Genomic DNA, 21,205 nt, shown 5'->3' with positions numbered 1-21,205 from the left:
CACAGTTGTCCTCCGTCCTCCATATAACTGACACAGTTGTCCTCCATCCTCCCTATAACTGACACAGTTGTCCTCCCTATAACTGACACAGTTGTCCTCCCTATAACTGACACAGTTGTCCTCCCTATAACTGACACAGTTGTCCTCCATCCTCCATATAACTGACACAGTTGTCCTCCATCCTCCATATAACTGACACAGTTGTCCTCCCTATAACTGACACAGTTGTCCTCTGTCCTCCATATAACTGACACAGTTGTCCTCCGTCCTCTATATAACTGACACAGTTGTCCTCTGTCCTCCATATAACTGACACAGTTGTCCTCCGTCCTCCATATAACTGACACAGTTGTCCTCTGTCCTCCATATAACTGACACAGTTGTCTTCTGTTCTCTGTTTAACTGTTACAAATGTCCTCTTACTTTCATCCTTGCACCGTAGCATACACACACAAAATAGGTATGTAAACATTTTTTTTATATCTTAAATATTTGGTCCCTCCTTTTAGGGGATCTTGAGCTATCAAGATTGGCAAGAACCTAGGCATCTATTTTTCAGCAGTCTTAGTTTAGAAATCACAAGACTAATAGAACTGATTTACACACTAGAAACACTGGTTGTATATTGGGCCATAACCCTGAGTGGGGCTTAACCATCTCCTTAGAGGACCTTCAACTTTAACCCCAAATTACTCTTGACTCATTGCTTTTTCTCAAACCTTAATTGTTCACCTGCTGACCTTTCACTGCCTGATCCCAAACCTTAAGGGACATCTCTGTTCATCAGGCCCTGAAGCTCAAGTCCATTGTGAGAGGGGATGCCCCATCAAGCTTGGCAGCATCAGGAATATGTAAAAAGGAGGTAAGTGCTTAGCACTTCTGAGAGCTGTGAATGTCCTCTGTGCTCATGACTTATGGAAACGGTTGGGGCAGGAGGGTGTCTCCTTCAGAGGCCTCAGGAACCCAGGTCACATAGCCTGTGTGTTCACAGATGGCAAGCCATGGGCCAGGCCGGCTCAGTCAAGGTGCTTTCTTCCACTGTGCTCCTCAAGCTCCATGTACTTTCATGTCACCTGACCTCAGCCCAGTACCAACAGCAAGATCCCGGAGCAGTGACTCTCAGAGTATGTCCAAGTCACTGTCAGCCTCTAACCCAGCAGTTCCCAATCTGTGGGGCACAACCCCTTGGAGGGCCCCATATCAGATACTTACAATTCATGACAGTAGTAACATTACAGTTAGGAAGTAGCAGTGAAATAATTTTATGTTTGGGGTCACCACGACACGAGGCACTGTGTTAAAAGGCCACAGCATTGGGACTGTCGAAAGCCACTGCTCTAATCCAATAGGCTGGGAGTCAGCTCGAAAGGCCACTGTCCTGGTTTCCTGTCTGTGGCTGAAATAAATGATCCTGGTGAGAAGCAATGGAGGGCGGGGAGGAATACTTTAGCTCATGGCTCTAGGTTAGTGCATCTCCTTAGAGAGGAGCTGCCATCACACCCACAATAAAGAACAGAAAGAATTCCCTTGCTCGAATCCTCACTTGCTTGATTTCTCCACTGTTGGATAGTCCAGCACACCTGCCTAGGAATTGATACTGCCTCAATGGACCAAGTCTTTCCTCATCGATTAAGACAGTCCTTGACAGATATACCCATAGGTCAGCCCAGTGTAGACACCTCCTCCCTGTGACTCTCTTCTCAAGTAACACTGGGTCACGTTAATGACAGAGTTAACCATCAAGCTGCTCAGAGGTACTCAGGTGAGAAACCATTACATAACATATAGCCAAGTAGCCAAGCAGGAAGTCCTACAGTCTTCTACTTCCTATTTTCACTTTTGAAAGCCGGTAGGATAGGGAAAGTGTTCATCAAGAGCAGACTAGGGACTGGAAGAGCACTTGCAGAGGACCTAAGTTCAGGTGGCAGCACCCACACAGGCGGCTCACATCACCTGTAACTCCAGCTCCAAGGGATTCCCTTCTCGCCTCTCCCAACACCCACGTCTATGCTTTTTAGTGTAACTGAGAGCCAGAGAGATGACTCAGTGGCTAAAGGCGCTTCCCACTGCGCCTGACCCCCAGAGATCAGTCCTGTGACCCACAGGGGCTGGAAGGAGAAAACTGATAACTTGTCCTCTGACCTCCACAGGCACACAGTGCTACACACACACACACACACACACACACACACACACACACACACAATTAATTAGTTAATGCAGTTTTTAGAACTTAATGCAACATTGCACTGTGTGCATAGTAGGAATGTGTGAGTTCCTAAACGCCTTATAAACGGTGCTCATTCTGACATTTTTAAGTTCTTAGACACATATCCCAAACAAAGTCTATAAATAAAAACTTGTTCACAATGCACAAGAGAAAAAGCTGCTTCCATTGTTGGGGTCAGTTTATAAGCAGAGAGTCTTGGGTCTTCCAGGTGAAGAGCCCTTCTGCCTCCTGCCAGGGGGCACTTTGCTACTAAGACTCAGTTGGTGTCTGCTCATCCAGAGGACTTGGGTTCCACTCCTAGCCCCGGCATGACAGCTAACAACTGTTTGCACAAAAGCCCCAGGGAATCTGATGCCCTCTTCTGGCCTCTAAACACCCTGCATGCACAGAGTGCATGAGCACACATGCAGGCAAAATGCCCATATGAACAAATAATAATAATATTTTCAGAAGCCCAGGTGAGAGCTGGGGTGATGTCTCAATGAGGAAAGTTAGGGCCTGAGTTCAGATTCCCAGAGCCCCAGCCCAGTGTGGGAATTCATGCCTAAAACCCCAGTACTTGATGGGGTCTCTCTGAAACCTTGCTGGCCAGCTAGTCTAGCATAACTGGTGAACTTAATGTTTAGTGAGAGACCCTGTCTCAAAAAGCAAGTAGAAAAGCAACTGAGAAAAGACATTGGACGTTCACATGTACTTGCATACACAGACCCCCTCCACATACTCTCTCAGACACACACACACTCTCTCAGACACACACACTCTCTCAGACACACACACACAGTCTCATACACATGCACACACCATGCACTCTCTCCCTCTTCCTCTCTCTCACAAATACACACTCTCTTTCACACACACACACACACACACACACACACACACACACACACACCATGCACACATACAGCTCCATTGTTCTGGTTTAGTATTACCTAAAGTGCTGGTTTCAATACATTTTCACTTCTAGCCAACTCAGAGCTGCCAGACAGATTTCAATAAATGACTGTCTGTGTTTTCCTTTTTCAGCTTGGGAAATGTTTCCATATCCTCTAGGCTGCCTCTTCAGAACCATGCAGGTCCCATCTTTGCAAGCCTGAGGCTATGGGTGTCCTAAAGGGGAAGCCCACTCTTGGTTCAGCTGGAGATAAGCCACAGTGTTAGCCTCAGCTCTGGTGATGCTTGTGGTCCTCAGCCTTTTATGAACTTAGAGGATATGAACATGTCTATACTGGGCATCCACACACCTACAAGAGCAAAGACAGGTTCTGCCAGGTCCTGCTGCCCATCTGGGTAATGTCAGACCCTTATGTCTAGTTGAGAGTAGAAGTAAAGATATATCACCCTTCTCCTCATGCCCAGAAACCCACAAAGACTTCCAAGGCATGGGGCTAAGAAAGGTGTCTAAAAAGGAGTAGAAGTCTGTTAAAATGTTTGCAGCTCTCAGCACTGGGAATATAGCTCTGTGGGTGGACACTTGCCTAGCATGCTAGAGGCCTTGGGTTCAGTTCTCAGTGCCACAAACAAAAGCCCATCCACCATGCTGTATGACTAAGACCCTAGTAAGCAATGGCTGCCAACTTCTGGCCTTCACATCCACCTCAGGGGGCCATTGTGAGGGAGAGCTAACTTTATCCCTGGAACAGAAAGAAGCTAAGGTCCCAGGAAGTGTTGATGCAGTGTGACATTTCACACGGAGGCTGGAAAAAGTGTGCGTGGATGTGAACGTGCCACATGGGGACCTGGAGTTACTTCATTAGCAGCTCTTGCTGTTTTCCTGCAAAATGCCTGCTACTTTTTCTGTAAGATTTTGTAGCTTCGTGTGGGTCAGTAAACACCTATATATTAAGACAATCTCAACCTCTTGCATTGTGTGGTTTAATGATTTTGCTGAACCAGCAACACAGAAATCTTACCTTTTTTAAAATAGCTATGTGGGGCTTCTCTTTATGCTAAACTAACACCAACCCTCTTTTTAAAAAAAAAAAAAAAAGTAAAAGGCACCAATTGGCCCAACTTCTAGGTGTTAAAGGAAACTGCTTTAAAAACATTACCAAGGTTTCTGTTGCCCAAAGAACAACAATATGGTCATGCAGAGACAGGCAGCGGTGCTAGAAGTGCAGAAGTCACTGCTTTCCTGTGGCATCCATATTTAAAAGGAGGTTTTTCTCCTTGAGAAGGATAACTGAGTCCAGACCTAGTAGTTCCCAGGTCTGGTACCGCTCATTATTGTGCAGTATCTGTGTTACTGTTTCCGTCTGTGGGACACAGTGTGGTTTTTTCTGGTACACTTACTCTCCGATGCTTGTGTTGCCTCACAGCCTTGGGAGCCCCAATGTTTCTGCTGTAATTTCCCTCACGAAGCTGTGTGTGCAGATCCCTGGGGCCAGGCCTTGCTGGTTTCCACTGATGCCGGCGTCTTGCTAGTGGATGGTTAGTGAGTAGCACTCCTGAATGTCTTCTTTTGTGTGACTTGTGGTATTTCTGAGGTGGGTGACTGCTCCTTTAGACCATAAATGCCTGGTCCCTAGGGGAGTTAGCCAGGTTTGATTTTCTAATCAATGGAACCCCTCATTTCAGACATGTGCTCCAAGGGGGTGTATTTTCTGCTTAGCATGCTGGGAGGCTCATCCCTTCCCCCAATCTCCAATCAGTTCCTGGATATTAAGCCACCTACTAAAAGGTTCTTCTTCAGCAAACACTCATTGTGGTCCCAGCATTTAACCTTAAATAAAAAGAGACATTATTTCACATCATTTTCTTAGAGAACACAGCTTTCTTGAAGCCTTTAAAAAAATCTTGACTGGAAAAAAAACTTGATGTCTAAAACAAATTAAATGAATTTTAAACTGTTTTGATGGCTATATAGAAGCAGAAATGTTCTGGCAAGAAGACAGATTGCTACTCAGTATTAAATGGCGCCTTCTGACAGTGAGCTGGACCAGCCTGCCTGGGAGATAATCTCACACAGCAACCACCACAGGCAAGGCCTCACTACGGCACTGGTGGGAATGTACACTCCAGAACAGGAGGAAGTGCCTTTACATTAGTCTAGAGGCACCCTCTGGTGAGAGTGGCTTGGTAGCCTAAAACGATGTCACCTTCCCTCTCTACAGTAAGCCCTCTTGTCCCCCAGACCTCTGCCTGAGCACACTCACTAGGTCCCAGCTGTTTGCCAGCTGCTTTCTGCGGGGCAGCAGGAGCAAACCGACCTTACCTGGGATTTTCCATATAGGTCTTGATCATGTTTCCCATAACCTAATTATATCTGTAATGAAATCAATAAAATATCAATAGAAGAAAACCAAGGGTGGGGGGGGTTATATAGTTCAATAAAAAAAAACACCTCCTAGGATTATAAGGCCTGGGTTTCCCATCTCCAAAAAGAAAATCTATCTTCTCTGAGCCTCTGGCTTCAAAAGGCTGAGAAATCACTGGGGGCAAGGCCTGTAACTGCAAAGAGGGGGCAGCAGGGCTGAGGGCCTGCAGCTGGTTGTAATACATAGCCAGTCACTAAAAGGCCATTGTCATCTTTGCCAGTGATCTGTAAAAGCTCACAAAATCCTGGGGAAGTGCAACCGAAAGTTTCTTTTTATTTTCAAAACTCAAAGCAGATCTTAGATATTTAGTCTTTAAATTTTATAGATGAAGAAACAGACCTAAAGTAATATCATGGCCTGTGTAAAATCACGTGGCTATTTGGTGGGTCTGACTAGGTCTGACTAGAGCTTGGTACAATACCAACCACTCCACTTAAACACGGCAAACTCTGCTTGCATTTCTGTTTTGACCTTGATGCCAATTTCTAAAACCTTAGTCCTGGGTAAATAGGTCTATAGGATTTTACCACTAGGAAATGTTTAACATTCTCTAGTTTTCCTTTGAAATCAAAGAAAAGTATCCCAGGTCAAGACTGGATATAACCTCAGGGCAATGTGGGGTGGGGAAGATGAGAGGATTGGGGGGAGGGGAAGCCAAGGTCAGGATGTACTATAGGAGAGAATTAAAAAAAAAAAGATTAAGATCCAAACCGATATTATCAAGTCTTTTCTGCAATCATACCTTTTGGGTCAGAGTGTAATGGTGGCCTCCATTCAAAGGAAAGTCTTTTGTGGCAGCCTGGAGGAGGCATGCAGGCTGTTCCTCTCCTGTCCACTGGCACCCACCCTCAGCTTTTGCAGAGAAGAAGGCCTGAGCTCTCTTTGCACCTCAGCATGTGCTATCCTTCCATTCCTCCTTAGCTGGCCTTCTGCTCTACATGTGGTCATAGCACAGACAGCTTTTGTGAGTCCATCTGTCCCTTTCGGTTCAGGCTGACTCCTGTCCTAGCCCAATAGCTTTTACTTAATTTCATTAGACTTGCCCTGGAGATTCTACTTCTTTTAAAGTCATAATCTTTTTTTAAAGATTAATTTATATACTAGGTGTGCAGTGTTCTGCCTGCATGTATGCCTATAGGCCAGAAGAGGGCACCAGATTACATTATGGATGGTTATAAGGCATCGTGGGGTTGCTGGGAATTGAACTCAGGACTTCTGGAAGAGCACCCAGTGCCCTTAACCTCTGAGATATCTCTCCAGCCTTTAAGGTCACAGTTTTTAAAGATTCGAGACTCTCTGCACTGTGAGTGCAGCAAATCCTGCTTTAAGGGACAAGTCACTGAGTAAGTAGGCTGTCCCCTTTTCGGTTTTATGGTAATAGAAAGTTCTCTCTGAAGACTTTGTCTTCATACCAACATTACAAAAAGGAATAATTAGTCAAGCAGCCACTACATTTGTCACTTTTTCCTGTTCTTGCCTTCTCTCCTTCCTGTCTGCATACAGACCCTTTAGTTAGCTGAAGATCAGAGGGGGAATGCATGCTGTCCATGCTAGGCTCAGCGGTACACAGTGTGCCTCTGTTTCCAGCATACAAGGGCATTGGGTTCGTCCTTTTTGGCTCCACAGGTTTCAGGAGTGAACAAGTTTTCTGAACACTTCTGAGCATCTGGTTCATTCTTGGTTCGCTAGGAATGTTACAAGTGCCAAACAATTCTGGTAAATGAGGTATCTAAATTAAAGAATGTAGGATGCTTCCGGGTCTGGCCCCCACTAAGCCCTTAGAGACTGTGACTGACCGGCCACTCCTGACAGTCCTATGGACCCATAAAATAATTGCAGTTGTTCACCCAGATACAACAGTGCCGGAGTTATCGTCCCATGTTCTGAACAGACAAGTCCTCCTGGCAACATTACCGAGTCCATAGTATGAGAAGAAAAGGAAGGACTGTGGCTGGTAGACTATCTGCCCTAAGCCCCACTAAAGGACTAGAAGCAAGCTCTGTGTGACTAGGGAACATGGACAGGCTGTTTAACTCATGGGACCTGTTACAGACAGATCCAGAACTTCCCGGGCCAACTGGAGCTGCAGCCCCTCTCCACTGAGAATGCTATTGGTCCTGATGACAGAGGCCCTGCCCCTGCAGGGAATCACCCAGAGAGGGATCAGCTCCGAGTGCCATTTCTCTTTCTGGGAAAGGCCCAAGCCCCACACCTCCTTGCACCTAAATTCTTTTTTTTTTTTATTAACTTGAGTATTTCTTATATACATTTCGAGTGTTATTCCCTTTCCCAGTTTCCGGGCAAGCATCCCCCTAATCCCTCCTCCCTCCCCCTCCCCTTCTTTATGGGTGTTCCCCTCCCCATCCTCAGTAATCCAGGCCCACAACAAAGCCAGGAAAAGTGTAGATGAAAAGACGCTAGAGGCTTCTGCCCGAGATGTCCGCACCATCCCTGCTGCTCTCAGCCTCGTCCTTCTGCAGCAGAACAGGGATTCTCTCAGCTGATACAACCTCGGCCTGTAGGGGCAACAAAGTAGCGATTACCATTTGCAACTTCTGATATCCTCAAAGTCAAACTGCGTCTGTAGTTACCATGTCTTGAGAAGTTCACTCCCTGGAACTCTCGCTGGGAGTTTTCATGTACCATCCTTTGTTCCCCCATGCAGACAGTTTAACTAATACTTCTCCCCCTCCTTTTTTTTTGGTCTCTAAAAAAGAATATTTCGAATTCCTATCTGAAAAAGTACTTAAATATGGGGGTGCTGGAGAGATGGCTCAGAGGTTAGGAACACTTGCTGCTCTTCCAGAGGTCCTGAGCTCAAATCGCAGCATCCATGTGGGCAGCTCATAACCATCCGTAACTCCAGCTCCAGGGGATCTCAAGGCTCTGGCCTCCAAGGGCACCTGTACACTCATGCACATATCCATATGCAGGCTTACATATAACTAAAATTAATAATGTCTCTTTAAAAAATGTATTAGCAAACCAGGCAATGTTGGTACACACCTTTAAGCCCAGCACTGGGGAAGCAGAGGCAGGTGGATCTTTGTGAGTTCCAGGACAGCCAGAGCTACACAGAGAAACCTTGTCTTGAAAAACAAAATAAAACAAAACAAAAAACCATAGAAGCAGGCTATTGATACAGACAGAGGACTACTGATACAGACAGAGGGCGTGCTAGGGATAGGATGTGTTTATATTTAAATGTAAAAAGTATTCAGTTTACGTTCTTGAGAAATGCATGCAATAGTAGAAGATATGATACTTTCTATTACAACATTTAAGATTTTAAAAATTGCAGCTTCTCCCGCCTGTGTCATTCCGTCCTTTACTACAGCCCCAGTAAACCTGGGGTTGAGACACCCTGCTCCCCTGCTCTTTCTTTGGTGACACACACACACAAAAAAAAAAAAAAAGCAAAATCAAAAACTTAGCTTCCTTTCATATCCCTGCTGCTCTGCCCACCCCCATAGAGAGTTCTCCATGCCACTGAGTGGGGCATAGCGGTACTTCTCCCACACAGAGGGAACAGTGCTTGAACTCCTTCTAAGACCTTATGAGAGCTCTAGAAGCTAACCACGTCCTTGACCAGAGAGGCTCAGGTCAGCCCCGGGCATGCATCACAGGTGGTACAGCAGGGTAACCAGATTTCTTTTCCAGATGACCTCCCATCCGTGCCCGTGTTTGACAGAACTCTACCCGTGAAGCAGATCCACGTGCTTGAGACTCTGGACCTTCTGGTTCTCAGAGCAGACAAAGGTGCTGCCCCTCAGATGGCTGCTCTGAGAAGAGCAAGATGGCGGGTGGCCCACTGCAGCCAACCACAGGGTCGCTGGGTCTGGGGTCTTGTCACTGTGTCCTCCCCGCTGTCAGTGCTGTGGTCCTTTGGTGGCCCACTTGTCAGGATAGTGGAGGGAAGGGGAGTTTCATTCTCCCATGATTATGTGGAGCAAGCATGCTATGGGGTAGCTACAGTGGCTTGCATCCCGGAAAACTTTCCAACCCTGGTTTGTGTGTCTGACTGGGAGTACTCTGCCTTCTCACTGTCACCAGGGAAAGATGCCCGCCTCTTTGTCTTTCGGCTGAGTGCGGTGCAGAAAGGCCTTGATGGCAGGCAGACCGGAAGGAGCAGATCTGACTGCCGAGAAAACAAGTTGGAGAAAACCAAAGGTGAGGGCTGGGGAGGAGCTCAGGTGGGGAGTGCTTACCTGGACAGATTGAGGCCCTGCATTCAGTCCCTGGGGAGGCGCACTTGCCAAACTCCAGCAGAGCCCTGGGTTCGAGTCCCAGAACTGCCTAAATGGAATCTCGACTTCCCTAAGAAGCTACAAAAATAGGAAAGCAGGTTGAGGACGAGCAGTTTCAGCCTTTGGGCCACAGGTCTTGAAGTGAGTTCAGTTCTCTTTGCTAATCTATAATAAAAGACACTTTGGGATTTGGGTTCTTGGAGTCCTGATCAACCTCTACTTCCGTTTCTATTGTGTAGCAGATACAAAGCCAAGCACTGGGCCTGGAGACCTGACACAGAGGCCATGAGCAGTTGTTGTTTTTGCAGAGGACCCAGGTTCAATTCCCAGCATCTACATGGCAGATCACGCTGCCTGTAGCGCCCCTTCTGACCTCCTCGGGCATCAGATGCACACATGGTGCATGTGCACACATGCAGGCCAAACACTCAGACGCATTGTCTCACTTTTGTACTGCTGAGCTAAGATAGCATGACCAAGGCAACTACAGAAGAAGCAGTTGACAGTGGGCTTACAGTTTCAGATGGCCAGTCAGTGGCGCATGGCCCTAGAGCAGGAGCTCAGAGTTCATAACTGGAGACAACAAACAAGAGAGAGAGCTAACGGGGAACGGTGTGGGCTTTTGAAACCCCAAAGCTGGGTGACACACCTCCTCCAACAAGGCCACATTTCCTAATGCTTCCCAAACAGTTGCACCACCTGAGGACCAAGCACTCAAATATGTGAGCCTATGCAGGCCGGTCTCATTCAATCACCACACACATAAGTAAACCTAAAAAGAGTACTAATAAACAAAACCAAGCGCACAAGCTGGGGAATAGAGGCGTGTACCTTTCCTAACCATGTTTCTATGTCATCTCTCCTGGTGTGTTATTTTCCTCGAGAAGCAGTTTAAGGGAAGGAGGACTTGCTCTGGTGCAATGATTGCCCGTGTTTCATCTGCAGTCAAGAAGCAGAGCCCAAACAGGAAGTGTTAGGTGGGGCTGGTCTGTAAGACCTACCCCCAGCGACTCATGTCCTCCAGTGAGGCTCTGCCTTTTTAAGGTTCCACAGATTTCCAAAACAGTGAGACCAGCTGGGGACCATGTGTTCAAACACATGAACAGGGGGAGGTGTTTCAAATTGAGCACCACAACACCAGGCGTCCAAAACATTGTCTGTCCCTGAGTTACACTTCAGTCCCAGGATTCTTAGGAACCATCCCCAAGGTCCCCAGCCTGGAGGCTTACCACCCTCCCTGCTAGTGTTGAATGTCATCTTTCCTCTTCCCAGGATGCCACCTATATGCTATTAATACTCACCACAGCAGAGAACTGAGAATCGTGGTTGCAATTCGCAATAAACTGCTTCTCATCACAAGGAAACCACACAACAAGCCAAGTGGGGTGCCAGGTACCTCACTCCTGTCCCCGATGTCGGAGTCTCCTGTTGAGGAATTCCAGTATATCAGGGTAGGTTTGCTCTGCAGCTTGCTATCTCCTGACCCAGTTATTAACAGTCTCCCTCTCTAGTCCTAAGCCTGTCCCACTTCTCAGTAACCCCTCTGGGATCCCAGCCTCCTGTGCCCTAACTTGTCCAGACATCTAAGCTGTACTGTGTGCTCGTTCACAATAGTTTCTACGAGTTCTGGGCATGAGCATAAAGCAGGGCAGAGTATCTCTTCCCGTAGAGCCTGCCTTCTAGATGAGCAGACAAACACCTACCTGATCCAAACCCGGAGGCTGGGTATTGTGGCACATGGCTTCGATCCCAGCACCTAGAGGCAAAGGTAGGCAGGTCTCTGTGAGTTCAAAGCCAGCCTGGTCCACAAAGCAAGTTCCAGGACAGTCAGGGTTACACAGAGAAACCATGTCTCAAACCTAATCTCCCCAACTTAAGAAAGGAAGGAAGGAAGAAAGAGAGAGAAAGAAAGAAAGAGGGAGAGAGAAAAGAAAAGAAAAAAAGAAAAAGTGCTGAGTCTAAGCAGGAACCGTAGGCGCAGAGAGCATGGGTAACGGTAGAGTGAGGAGAATCCGGCTCTGCTGAGCAGATGCGCAATGAGGCATGAGTGCAAGGAGGGCCGCAGAAAGGGGGTGCTGAGGGCAAGCGCACACAGAGGGCCAAGGACCCTGAACCCTGGTGAAGCCACAGTGAGGCAGGAGTGACCGATCTGGGAGATAAAGTGACCAGCTGAAGAAATCTGGAAGCAGACTGTCTGCAGCCCTAGAAGCCTTAACAGACTTTGACTTTGGCTCAGGAGAAGGTAGGAACTTTTGGAAAGTTCAATGCAAAGAAGTGGAATGTTAAACCATTCAGAACATGGTTTGGGCAGTAGAAAAGCACACAGGGACCAAGCGTGTCGATCAGACCTGCTCAAAGGCCAGAATCGGGTCTTGGTAGCTGGAGAAGCAGAAGAGGTGTAGAGCAGAGGGGTCTAGCCACCTTTGTCTGCAGGTATCAAAGCCTTCTGAAAACTGTCCCTTCCCATCACCCACCTCTTTTCAAAACAAACAAACAAACCCCTCCAATTGTTGGCATGGTAGAGCATGGCTTTGATCTCAGCACTCCAAAGACAGAGGCAGGCAGATCTCTGTGAGTTTGAGGCCAGCCTGGTCTACAGAGTGAATTCCAGGATGGCCATGTTTCATAAAAACAAAAGTCAGCTAAAGTCATCAAGCTATGGAGTGTGCTCAACTTCAGCAGTGAGAGCCAAGTGTGGCAGCAGGCGAACTAAGGTGTTTTCACTCATGAAGGCCTCCTGAATTACCATGCTCATAGGTTTCTGCTGCTGTTCTTGGGACAGAACACTCCCCGTTACACTAAAGCAGGTTAAGATCTCGTTCTAAGGTGCCTGCCTTCTCAAGATTACACTGTAATGAATCCTTATGTGGAACAGTTAGTACTATGAGCTCTAAATCAGATTCGCAGAGTTCAAATCATAAACTTTGTGACTGTAAGCAAGCCAGCGTTTCTTCCTCTGTAGAGTAATACCACACCCACTTCCAGGGGCTGGTACAAGGATCTGTGAGGCACTCTACCTGGTGCATGCAAGGCTCTCAGCCAAGTGGTCAGCAGTTTTTAATTACTAAGTCATGAGACAGAGAGTGGAGTCAGAGACCTGAGGAGAGATTACAGGAAGGAGTCCAGTAAGACCTCTGCCAACTTTGAAGTACAGCTCCGTTGTGGCCAGACAGGTTGGACTCTTCTGGAAGGAGGGGCAGGCAGTAGAGGCGGCCTGAAGTCAGCCACTGTGTCCTGATGTGTCCTACTCTTCCTCGTCCACACAGGAAATCTGTCTGTGTGACTCCCCGGCGGTGATGGCCTTAGTGGATGGGCCAACAGAGGAGAGCGACAACCTCATCTGTGTGGCGTATCGCCATCAGTTCGATGTGGTAAATGAGAGCACAGGGGAAGCCTTTCGGCTGCACCACGTAGAGGCCAACAAGGTGAGCCAACAGTGGTGGGAACAGGTGGCAATAAAAGACAGTGGGGGCTTGTGTCTTCTAATTTTAGATGTCACTGTGATGTGCTTCAAAATCCTCTAGTCAGGTGAGGGGGCCCGGAGAATTGTGAGATCAAAGTTAACCTGGGCTACATAGTATTTTGAGGCCAGCCTGGGCTACATAAGGCCCTGCCTCAAAACAATAATAATAAAAGTACATGCTGTGCATCTGTAGCACATGCTGTGCTCCTGAGGCTGGGTCACATGGAGCTGCCTTCAAAGGGCGGGGTTTCTGGGCTCCAGAAGGCCAAGGGATGTCTGCAGCCCAGGCCGAGCACCCTGTGTCAAATCTGGACAGTGACAGCCCAGGGCCAAGCATGTCCCAGACCCACTCCACTGTTTTATGCTGTCTTTATGGAGACAGAAATGGAGACGTACTGGGTGTTAGCACAGAGAGCCCTCACTGAAGGCCCAGGCGACATGTCAGGAAAAGATTGGGTCTGTGGGTCCCACAGCTAAGGGGCTCGCTCACCTCACGTCCTGTGAGACAGGCTCAGTGCTGTCTGCTGGAACATTGGTGTGAGCATGGAGTGAGTGGCACATTCGGCAGCCCTGTGACCCTGAGCATTCTGGGTAAATGGCATTCAGGAACACACAAGCAGGATGCTGGACTCACAGCTTCTGGAGGGGCAGGGAAATGCGGTGAGGACATTCCACCCAGAGAGGAGAGAGAGCAAAGAGGTTGCTCTTACACCTGCGGCTCCTTGTGACCCTAGGCCCAGGTGTAGGTATTGGGGGGGGGGGGGGCAAACATGGCTTTGTCCACCCTGAAGGCCAATGCTAGATGCCCAGAGCTTAAGGAAGTTCTTCAGGGACCTGATGCCACACTCCATGGCGCTGCCCGCTGTCATTGCAGGTCAATTTCGTTGCAGCTGTTGATGTGTATGAGGACGGAGAAGCCGGCCTGCTCCTCTGCTACAACTGTAAGTCAGGGAGCCTTCTGCTCTCGTGCACGAACCAGCCTGTTTTGGGGGTGGTAGAACAGGGTCTCCCTACTCCCTCCCGCTGATCTAATGAACATTGCTGGATATGTCATCACAGCAGGGAGCATCTAAAATCTGTATCCCTCCCTGCAGCACCGGCTGCAGCCCACGCCTCACAGTGGCACGCTTACCAGGGCTGCCACCATGCACCTGCTTGCAGGGTTTGGGGTGAAGACAGTGGCTTCTAGCTAGCAGGCCCTTAGTGTATGCCAGCTGTCCCAGGTCATTCAGATTCCCAGTTACAGTGGCCCACAGTGGGCTGTTATCTCCCTCCACCCGAGCCAGGAGAAGGAGGCTTGGAAAGGTGAGCTGCCTTCCTCAGGGTTGTGTAGCGACTCAGCCTAGGGAGGGTTTGCCTCTGACCCTCTTGACCTCAGTAACAGATGTTATCTTCCGTTACTGACCGGTGAATGCCCCTCATCTGAAGTGCCTAGGCCTCGAGTGCTTCAGATTTTGTATTTTATACTCTGGGATAGCTCCACATACATGTCTGGTTATCCTGAAAATGGAACCCAAGTCTAAACACAACATTTATTTGTACTGTATACATGGCTGCTTAGGACCAGAGAGTAATTTCATGAGTTTCTGTTGTTATTTTAGAGTACCTGAATTTTTGACTTATTTTTTAATTTTTATTTTTGTTTTGATATGGGGTCTCATAGTGTCTACCCTGAAATTTACTCTGTAGACCAGAATAGCCTTGAACTCAGAGATCTGCCTGCCTCTGCCTCCTGAGTGCCAGGATGAGAGATGTGAGCCAGCATGCTGAGCTGTGAACTGTGACTTTTTGCATTTCTCTGCTGTTAATAAATCAGCCTAAATCAAGCCTGTGTACTTACTCAGTTATGTTAGTTTAGGTCAGGTAGAAGGCATTTGGGCTGAGCAAATGTATCAGACACTCCTCCAGCTTTTCATGTGCTAATGAGCTTGTGGGGGGTTGGAGAGATGGCTCAGGGACCAAGAGCATCTGTCCTTCTTGTAGAGAACCCAGGTTCAGTTTCCAGTACCACATGGCAACTCACAACCATCTGTGACCTCCAGCCCCAGGGGAACTGAAGCCCTCTTCTGGCCTTGTTGGCAACAGGTGACAGGCAGGCAGAACACTCACATACATGAAATGAATAAACTCTTTAAATTATTTTTGAGCAAATGGGAATAAGGTTATTTCCTGGATATGGTTTAACTAAAAATTTTAAAAGCACAGTTTTTCAGCCTAGAATCGTCAATTTTTAGAGTAGCAATTCTAGTTATAGCTCATAGATCAGATACTTTGATAAATAATTTATAATTAAATGGAAAACCCAGTTATCAACACAGAAATTTGTCTGGTAGGTAGCATCTTCAAAATTCAAGACTTAACAAGGAATAGCCCAGGGAAGGTAGAACACCAGCTCTCTGCTCTGAGCTCCCACAGGGACAAGTTTTAGCCCAAGCATTTCTCAAAACAGCGAATCTTTAGAATGCAGCCCTGTGGCTTTGTTAAAACATCTATATGTAGGTGTGGCCCATGCATATACAGTCATCCAATTAGACAGGATGGATGAAGCAAAGAAGTGCAGGCCGACAGGAGCCGGATGTAGATCTCTCCCGAGAGACACAGCCAGAATACAGCAAACACAGAGGCGAATGCCAGCAGCAAACCACTGAATTGAGAACAGGACCCCCGTTGAAGGAATCAGAGAAAGAACTGGAAGAGCTTGAAGGGACTCGAGACCCCATAGGTACAACAATGCCAAGCAACCAGAGCTTCCAGGGACTAAGCCACTACCTAAAGACTATACATGGACTGACCCTGGACTCTGACCTCATAGGTAGCAATAAATATCCTAGTAAGAGCACCAGTGGACGGGGAAGCCCTGGGTCCTGCTAAGACTGAACCCCCAGTGAGCTAGATTGTTGGGGGGAGGGCGGCAAGGGGGAGAGGAGGGGGAGGGGAACGCCCATAAAGAAGGGGAGGGGGGAGGGGGATGTTTGTCCGGAAACCGGGAAAGGAAATAACACTCGAAATGTATATAAGAAATACTCAAGTTAATAAAAAAAAAAAAAAAAAAACAAAAACAAAAACAAAAAACATCTATGTAGGGAACGAACTGACCCTCTCCTCCCCACCCCACAAAAATATAAATAAATAAATAAATAAATAAATAAATAAATAAATACAAACCTTAAAACAAATTGGAAAGATGGCTCAGTGGTTAAGAGCAATGACTGCTCTCTGTCTTGTAGAGGAGGACCAGGGTTCAGTTCCCAGCACCATATGGTGGCTCACAGCCATCCATGACTGCAGTTTTAGAGGATCCAATGTCCTCTTCTGACCTCCACAGGCACCAGGTTTACATGGGGTACATAGATATCAATGCAGACAAAACACTCATATACATACAACGAAAAATAAACAAAACTTAAGTGCACTAATGTTAAGATAGACATGGCGGTACAGTCCTGTAATACCTACCTGCATAAACAGAGCATATCAAGAGGGTTGCAAGTCCTGAGCTACAGAGCAAGACACTGTCTCAAATCATATATGCAACCATTATTACCATTGTTATTTTTAAAAAAAATACATGGGTAGGCATAAACAGCTTCTATAATAAGAAGAGATCTTGTTTCTACAAAGACATTCTTACTTTGAGAAGATTTGAGCCACATACACTAATATTCAGAGGTCAGAATAGACCAGGATCAGGTAACTGAATTAAACTGGCCTTAGTGCAGCTGAAGTTCAGTTCCAAGTTTTCTAGCAATATGTTAGGAGGGTATATTAGTCAGGGTTCTATAGAGTAACAGAACTTAGAGAATTGATCTTTCTCATATACATATACATATATATATAATAATGTATAATATATTATATATAAAGGGAATTTTTTAGAATGACTTGCAGACTATACCCCAGCAAATCCAACAATGGCTGCCTATAAACAGAAGGCCCAAGAATCCAATAGTTGTTCAGTCTAGGGTGCTGGATGTCCCTCAGCTGGTCTTCAATATACACAGGAATTTCAAAGAACTAGGCTCTAATGCCAGTGAAGGAATGAACTTGCTATGGAGGGCAAGCAAGCAGGCATAAAGCAAGAGCTTCTTTCTTCTATGTCATTATATAGGCTGTCAGCAGATGGTGTGCCTCAGACTGGAGGTGGGTCTTATCACCTCAGAGATCTGGAATAGAAGTGGATCTTCCCACTTCAAATATTGAGTAAAAATCCCTCACAGGTTTTACTACCCGTTTTGGTTTTAGTTTTAAAAGATTTAGTCTTTTGACTACACTGTAGATATAATCAGGTTGACAGCCAAGAATCTCCATCATCCATTACAGGGTGGGTGCAGGGGCCAGCATGGTCTTCTTTTTTGTTGTGGGTTCCTCTTAAGGCAGCAGAGGGAGAAGAGCATTGTTGGAGGGTAAGACTTTTGACTTATAAGGTATTTAGGATTGCTATATAATAAAAAGTTTACTTATCTAAGTCTAAGTTACTATGCTGTTGTAACTGACCTGCCTTCTGTGTTCCTCTGAGACCAGAAACTGCAGTCTCTGGCACTTAGCACCTCTTGCTAAAACAGCAGGGGATTAAATAAAGTAGCCTTTGTCCTATCTCAGCAGGAACTGCACAGCTCTAACTTTCAGCCTGCTAGTTGAAGTCACTCACTGGAAGAAAAAGGGGCATTTTGAAAAGTAAATTTAGTGCTCGTTTCGGCAGCACATATACTAAAATTGGAATGAAAAGTAAATTTAGCATTTATTTCTTTTTTTTTTTAGAGAGAGAGAGGTTTATTTTTTTTTCTTCCTTTTTTTTTTTTTTTTTTTGGAGCTGAGGACGAACCCAGGGCCTTGCGCTTTCTAGGCAAGCGCTCTACCACTGAGCTAAATCCCCAACCCACCATTTATTTCTAAGTTGCAAAAAGTTTCCAATGAAAACTCTCTAAGAAAAAGGGGGAAATGGAAAGATCCTAAGTGGAACAAGGGAAATTCACACTCCTCTCTTTGTCCTCAGTAATTATACATCATTCAGAATATATGATCATGTGGTAAAAAGTTCATCACAAGCTTACACATGAATTCAAATCATAAATCAAATAAAACTTTTACAACAGTATCCAGTAGGAGTAATTATCTAGCTAAACATTCATCACCTGTAACAGTTCCACAGGTTCATGGAGAGTTAAAAACCATAACTAAGTTATTAGTGAAGTTTTGTATAGATAAACCCAGGTCTTCTGCCCTAGCACCAATAATAAAGTCCTATAATATATAACAGCACCTATAATATGTAATAAGGTCCCTTTTTATGACCTTTGGTTAATGGTTTTACAACCTCTTGGAATGTGCTCTGAGTAGAAGAAGCAATTAACTGGTGACAGAGACTGGCAGAATTCTCATTGCAGTTTTTTTTTTCTTTTTTTCAGAGCTGGGGACCGAACACAGGGCCTTGCGCTTGCTAGGCAAGCACTCTACCACTGAGCTAAATCCCCAACCCTCTCATTGCAGTTTTATCAGGGATGATCTACTAGCAGTCCCACTATAAAAAGCTTAATAAATACTGGCATAATTTTAGGAATTCTTATTTAATTAATAATTAAAAAGTCGGGGCTGGAGAGATGGCTCAGAGGTTAAGAGCACTGTCTGCTCTTCCAGAGGTCTTGAGTTCAATTCCCAGCCACCACATGGTGGCTCACAACCATCTATAATGAGATCTGGTGCCCTCTTCTGGCCTGCACGTGTACATGCAGGCAGAATGCTGTATACATAATAAATAAATCTTTTTTTAAAAAAAAAGAATTAAAAAGTCATCTATTTGTCTATATAGCTTCACTACAAGACAGGACATCTTCGTGATTCTACAGAGATCTTCTCAAAAGGGTGGGCTAATACCTAGTGATTGTTATATATGCTTAATAACAACAGGAAAAGCATATTAGTAGCAGGAATCTTTCCTAAAATGATTTGCTCCTGGGCCTTGTCTATAGGAGCAAATCTGTCTTGAATTATTTTAATCCAAGGCAGACTCATCTCAGAAAGATCACCTGCTAGTTATTAGCTTGTCCTATGTTGTCTCCTGACAAGGGGGCATATGCAACTCCCACTATGCTTGTCACAAGTGAGGCTCAAGAGTGACCTGCTTTGTAGAAAGGCCTCCTCTACCCCTGGGCTGCCCATTCTGAATCTTTGTCTAGCATGATGGTATGCATAGGCAGGAAGCACTTGGACTCTGCAGCCTGGCCTAGCTTCCTCCAAACACTCTGCCCCTGGTAGAGCTATGAGACTCAGGACAGACCACCTTATCTCTTTCAGCCTTTCGTTTATCTGCAAAGTGAGCTTACAGGATAGCAGCATCTAGTTTCTGAAGTCAGACAGTCTTCCATGCTTAGCACACGGAAATTTTCTCTCGATGGCATTTGTTAGCATACATGGTAACTGCCTCACAACCCTCAGAGTTTGGCTCAAGGGTTGACTACAGCTATTTGTAATAAACTGGCAGGGAGAGCTGGGTATGGTGACTAACACTTGTAATCATAGCACATGAGAAGCTGGGGCAGGAGCATTGCTGCAAAGTCGAGTCCAGCCTGGGTACAGAGAACTACTAGGAGGATGTTGCCTTAGCTGCCCTAGCTGCCCTAGCTGCCCTAGCTGCCCTAGCTGCTGTGACTCTGGCTGCAGGGATCTAGGTCCCATCTCTAACAAAACCAGTCGCTCTTGTTTTCATTGCAGACAGTTGCATCTATAAAAAGGTTTGCCCCTTTAACGGTGGCTCTTTTTTGCTTCAACCCTCGGCATCGGATTTCCAGTTCTGTTGGAACCAGGCTCCATATGCAATTGGTAAGAAGAACCCTTATCATGGTTCTGTGCCCCTACTGATCCCACCTGCAGGGTTTGGTCCCCTGTGAACAACTGGAACTTCCTTCCAAACTACTGAATATTCTGGGGGCTTGGACATCCTTCAAGGAGTTTGCTGTTAGATAACTCTTATGTCCCCTGGCTCTTCTCGGTTCCTAGGCACATGAAATTTGAAAGCAATTAAATAGAATTTGGCAGTACCTAGCAGGCATTTTCTAAAATCCACAAGCCAGGTCTCCAGCTAGTACACTGACCAGCTGGGGGAGAAGTACACATATCTCAGTGCTATTCTTACCTGCCTTGAAACCCGAGCTTTCAAAACCTCAGGGGCTGGCAAAATACCTGCTACTGAAATGTTAGAAAAAAGTACCAGGACTGGCATGAAGGCTCAGCTGGCAGAGATGTTTGCTAGGAGCCTGATGAGTTCTGATGACCCAAACTCATATGGTTAAAGGAGAGAACTGACCCTTACAAGTTGTCCTCTGACCTCAAAAGTAAAGCCAAGTTCGCAGATGCCAAGACATGGCTCTGAGGAGCAGAGCTTCCCTAGCAGCCACAAGGCCTTGGATTCTAGTCCCAGCACTACTAATAATAGGAATAAAACCTGTAAAACTAAATACCAGGATACAAGTAGTGAAGGTTGTGTTTATGGAGCCACAGTAGGTATAAGAGAGTCACCCCGGTGTGATGCAGGCTGTGGCAGCACGGACCTGTAACCCCAGCACATGGGTAATGGAGATAGGAGGTTCATACGATGTTCAGGGACCTCTAACAAATTCAAGGCCAACTTATCTAAAAAGCAAAAGGAAAAAAAAACCTGTCTGCTAAAAGACCCACAGCAGAGCTTTGAGAGAACAGACCTGAGAGACACACCTGGTCAGGCTCTGACTACAGATGAGGTAGGCCAAAAGGAGGAGTGGAAACTGCCCTCTGGGCTTTGAATCAAGCACTGCAGAGAGCAGGCACAGAGGACTGGAGAGCACAGCAGAAAGAGTCACCAAGGATACCCAAGAACAGACAGGTCACCTATGCAGAGTACAGAGGGAGGTCAGGGTGGACATCGAGCTGAAGGACCAGTCAGAGAACACAGGGACAGTGGAGAGGTAGCTGTGGT

General features: G+C 46.3%; 1 protein-coding gene and 1 long non-coding RNA gene across 20 annotated transcripts in view; one reads left to right on the top strand and one right to left on the bottom strand.

Moving 5' to 3' along the window:
* Garnl3 (GTPase activating Rap/RanGAP domain-like 3) overlaps positions 1 to 21,205 on the top strand; it is a 143,624-nt gene that overhangs the window by 109,778 nt on the left and 12,641 nt on the right. For 16 of the 19 annotated variants that reach the window (XM_039106188.2, XM_063284843.1, XM_063284848.1 and 13 more), the window contains 8 exons: positions 788 to 862; positions 4,549 to 4,660; positions 9,208 to 9,306; positions 9,601 to 9,717; positions 11,067 to 11,245; positions 13,061 to 13,219; positions 14,132 to 14,198; positions 19,966 to 20,073. In XM_039106188.2, coding sequence (XP_038962116.1) covers positions 788 to 862; positions 4,549 to 4,660; positions 9,208 to 9,306; positions 9,601 to 9,717; positions 11,067 to 11,245; positions 13,061 to 13,219; positions 14,132 to 14,198; positions 19,966 to 20,073 — 916 coding nt within the window. Of the gene's footprint in view, positions 1 to 768; positions 863 to 4,548; positions 4,661 to 9,207; positions 9,307 to 9,600; positions 9,718 to 11,066; positions 11,246 to 13,060; positions 13,220 to 14,131; positions 14,199 to 19,965; positions 20,074 to 21,205 lie in introns of those variants that run through there. The other 3 variants (XR_010064757.1, XR_010064759.1, XR_010064758.1) reach the window with 3 other exon arrangements.
* On the bottom strand, positions 7,898 to 10,987 carry LOC120101525 (uncharacterized). The gene is made up of 3 exons (XR_005502089.1): positions 10,626 to 10,987; positions 9,756 to 9,872; positions 7,898 to 8,063 (listed from the first exon to the last, which is right to left on the bottom strand). It is a non-coding gene; the product is annotated as an uncharacterized LOC120101525 (long non-coding RNA).

This window comes from Rattus norvegicus, chromosome 3 (genome assembly GCF_036323735.1).
Source record: "Rattus norvegicus strain BN/NHsdMcwi chromosome 3, GRCr8, whole genome shotgun sequence".
Taxonomy (NCBI): Eukaryota; Metazoa; Chordata; class Mammalia; order Rodentia; family Muridae; genus Rattus; species Rattus norvegicus.
The sequence above is the reverse complement of the archived record's forward strand: the minus strand, read 5'-3'. Positions and strand labels throughout refer to the sequence as shown.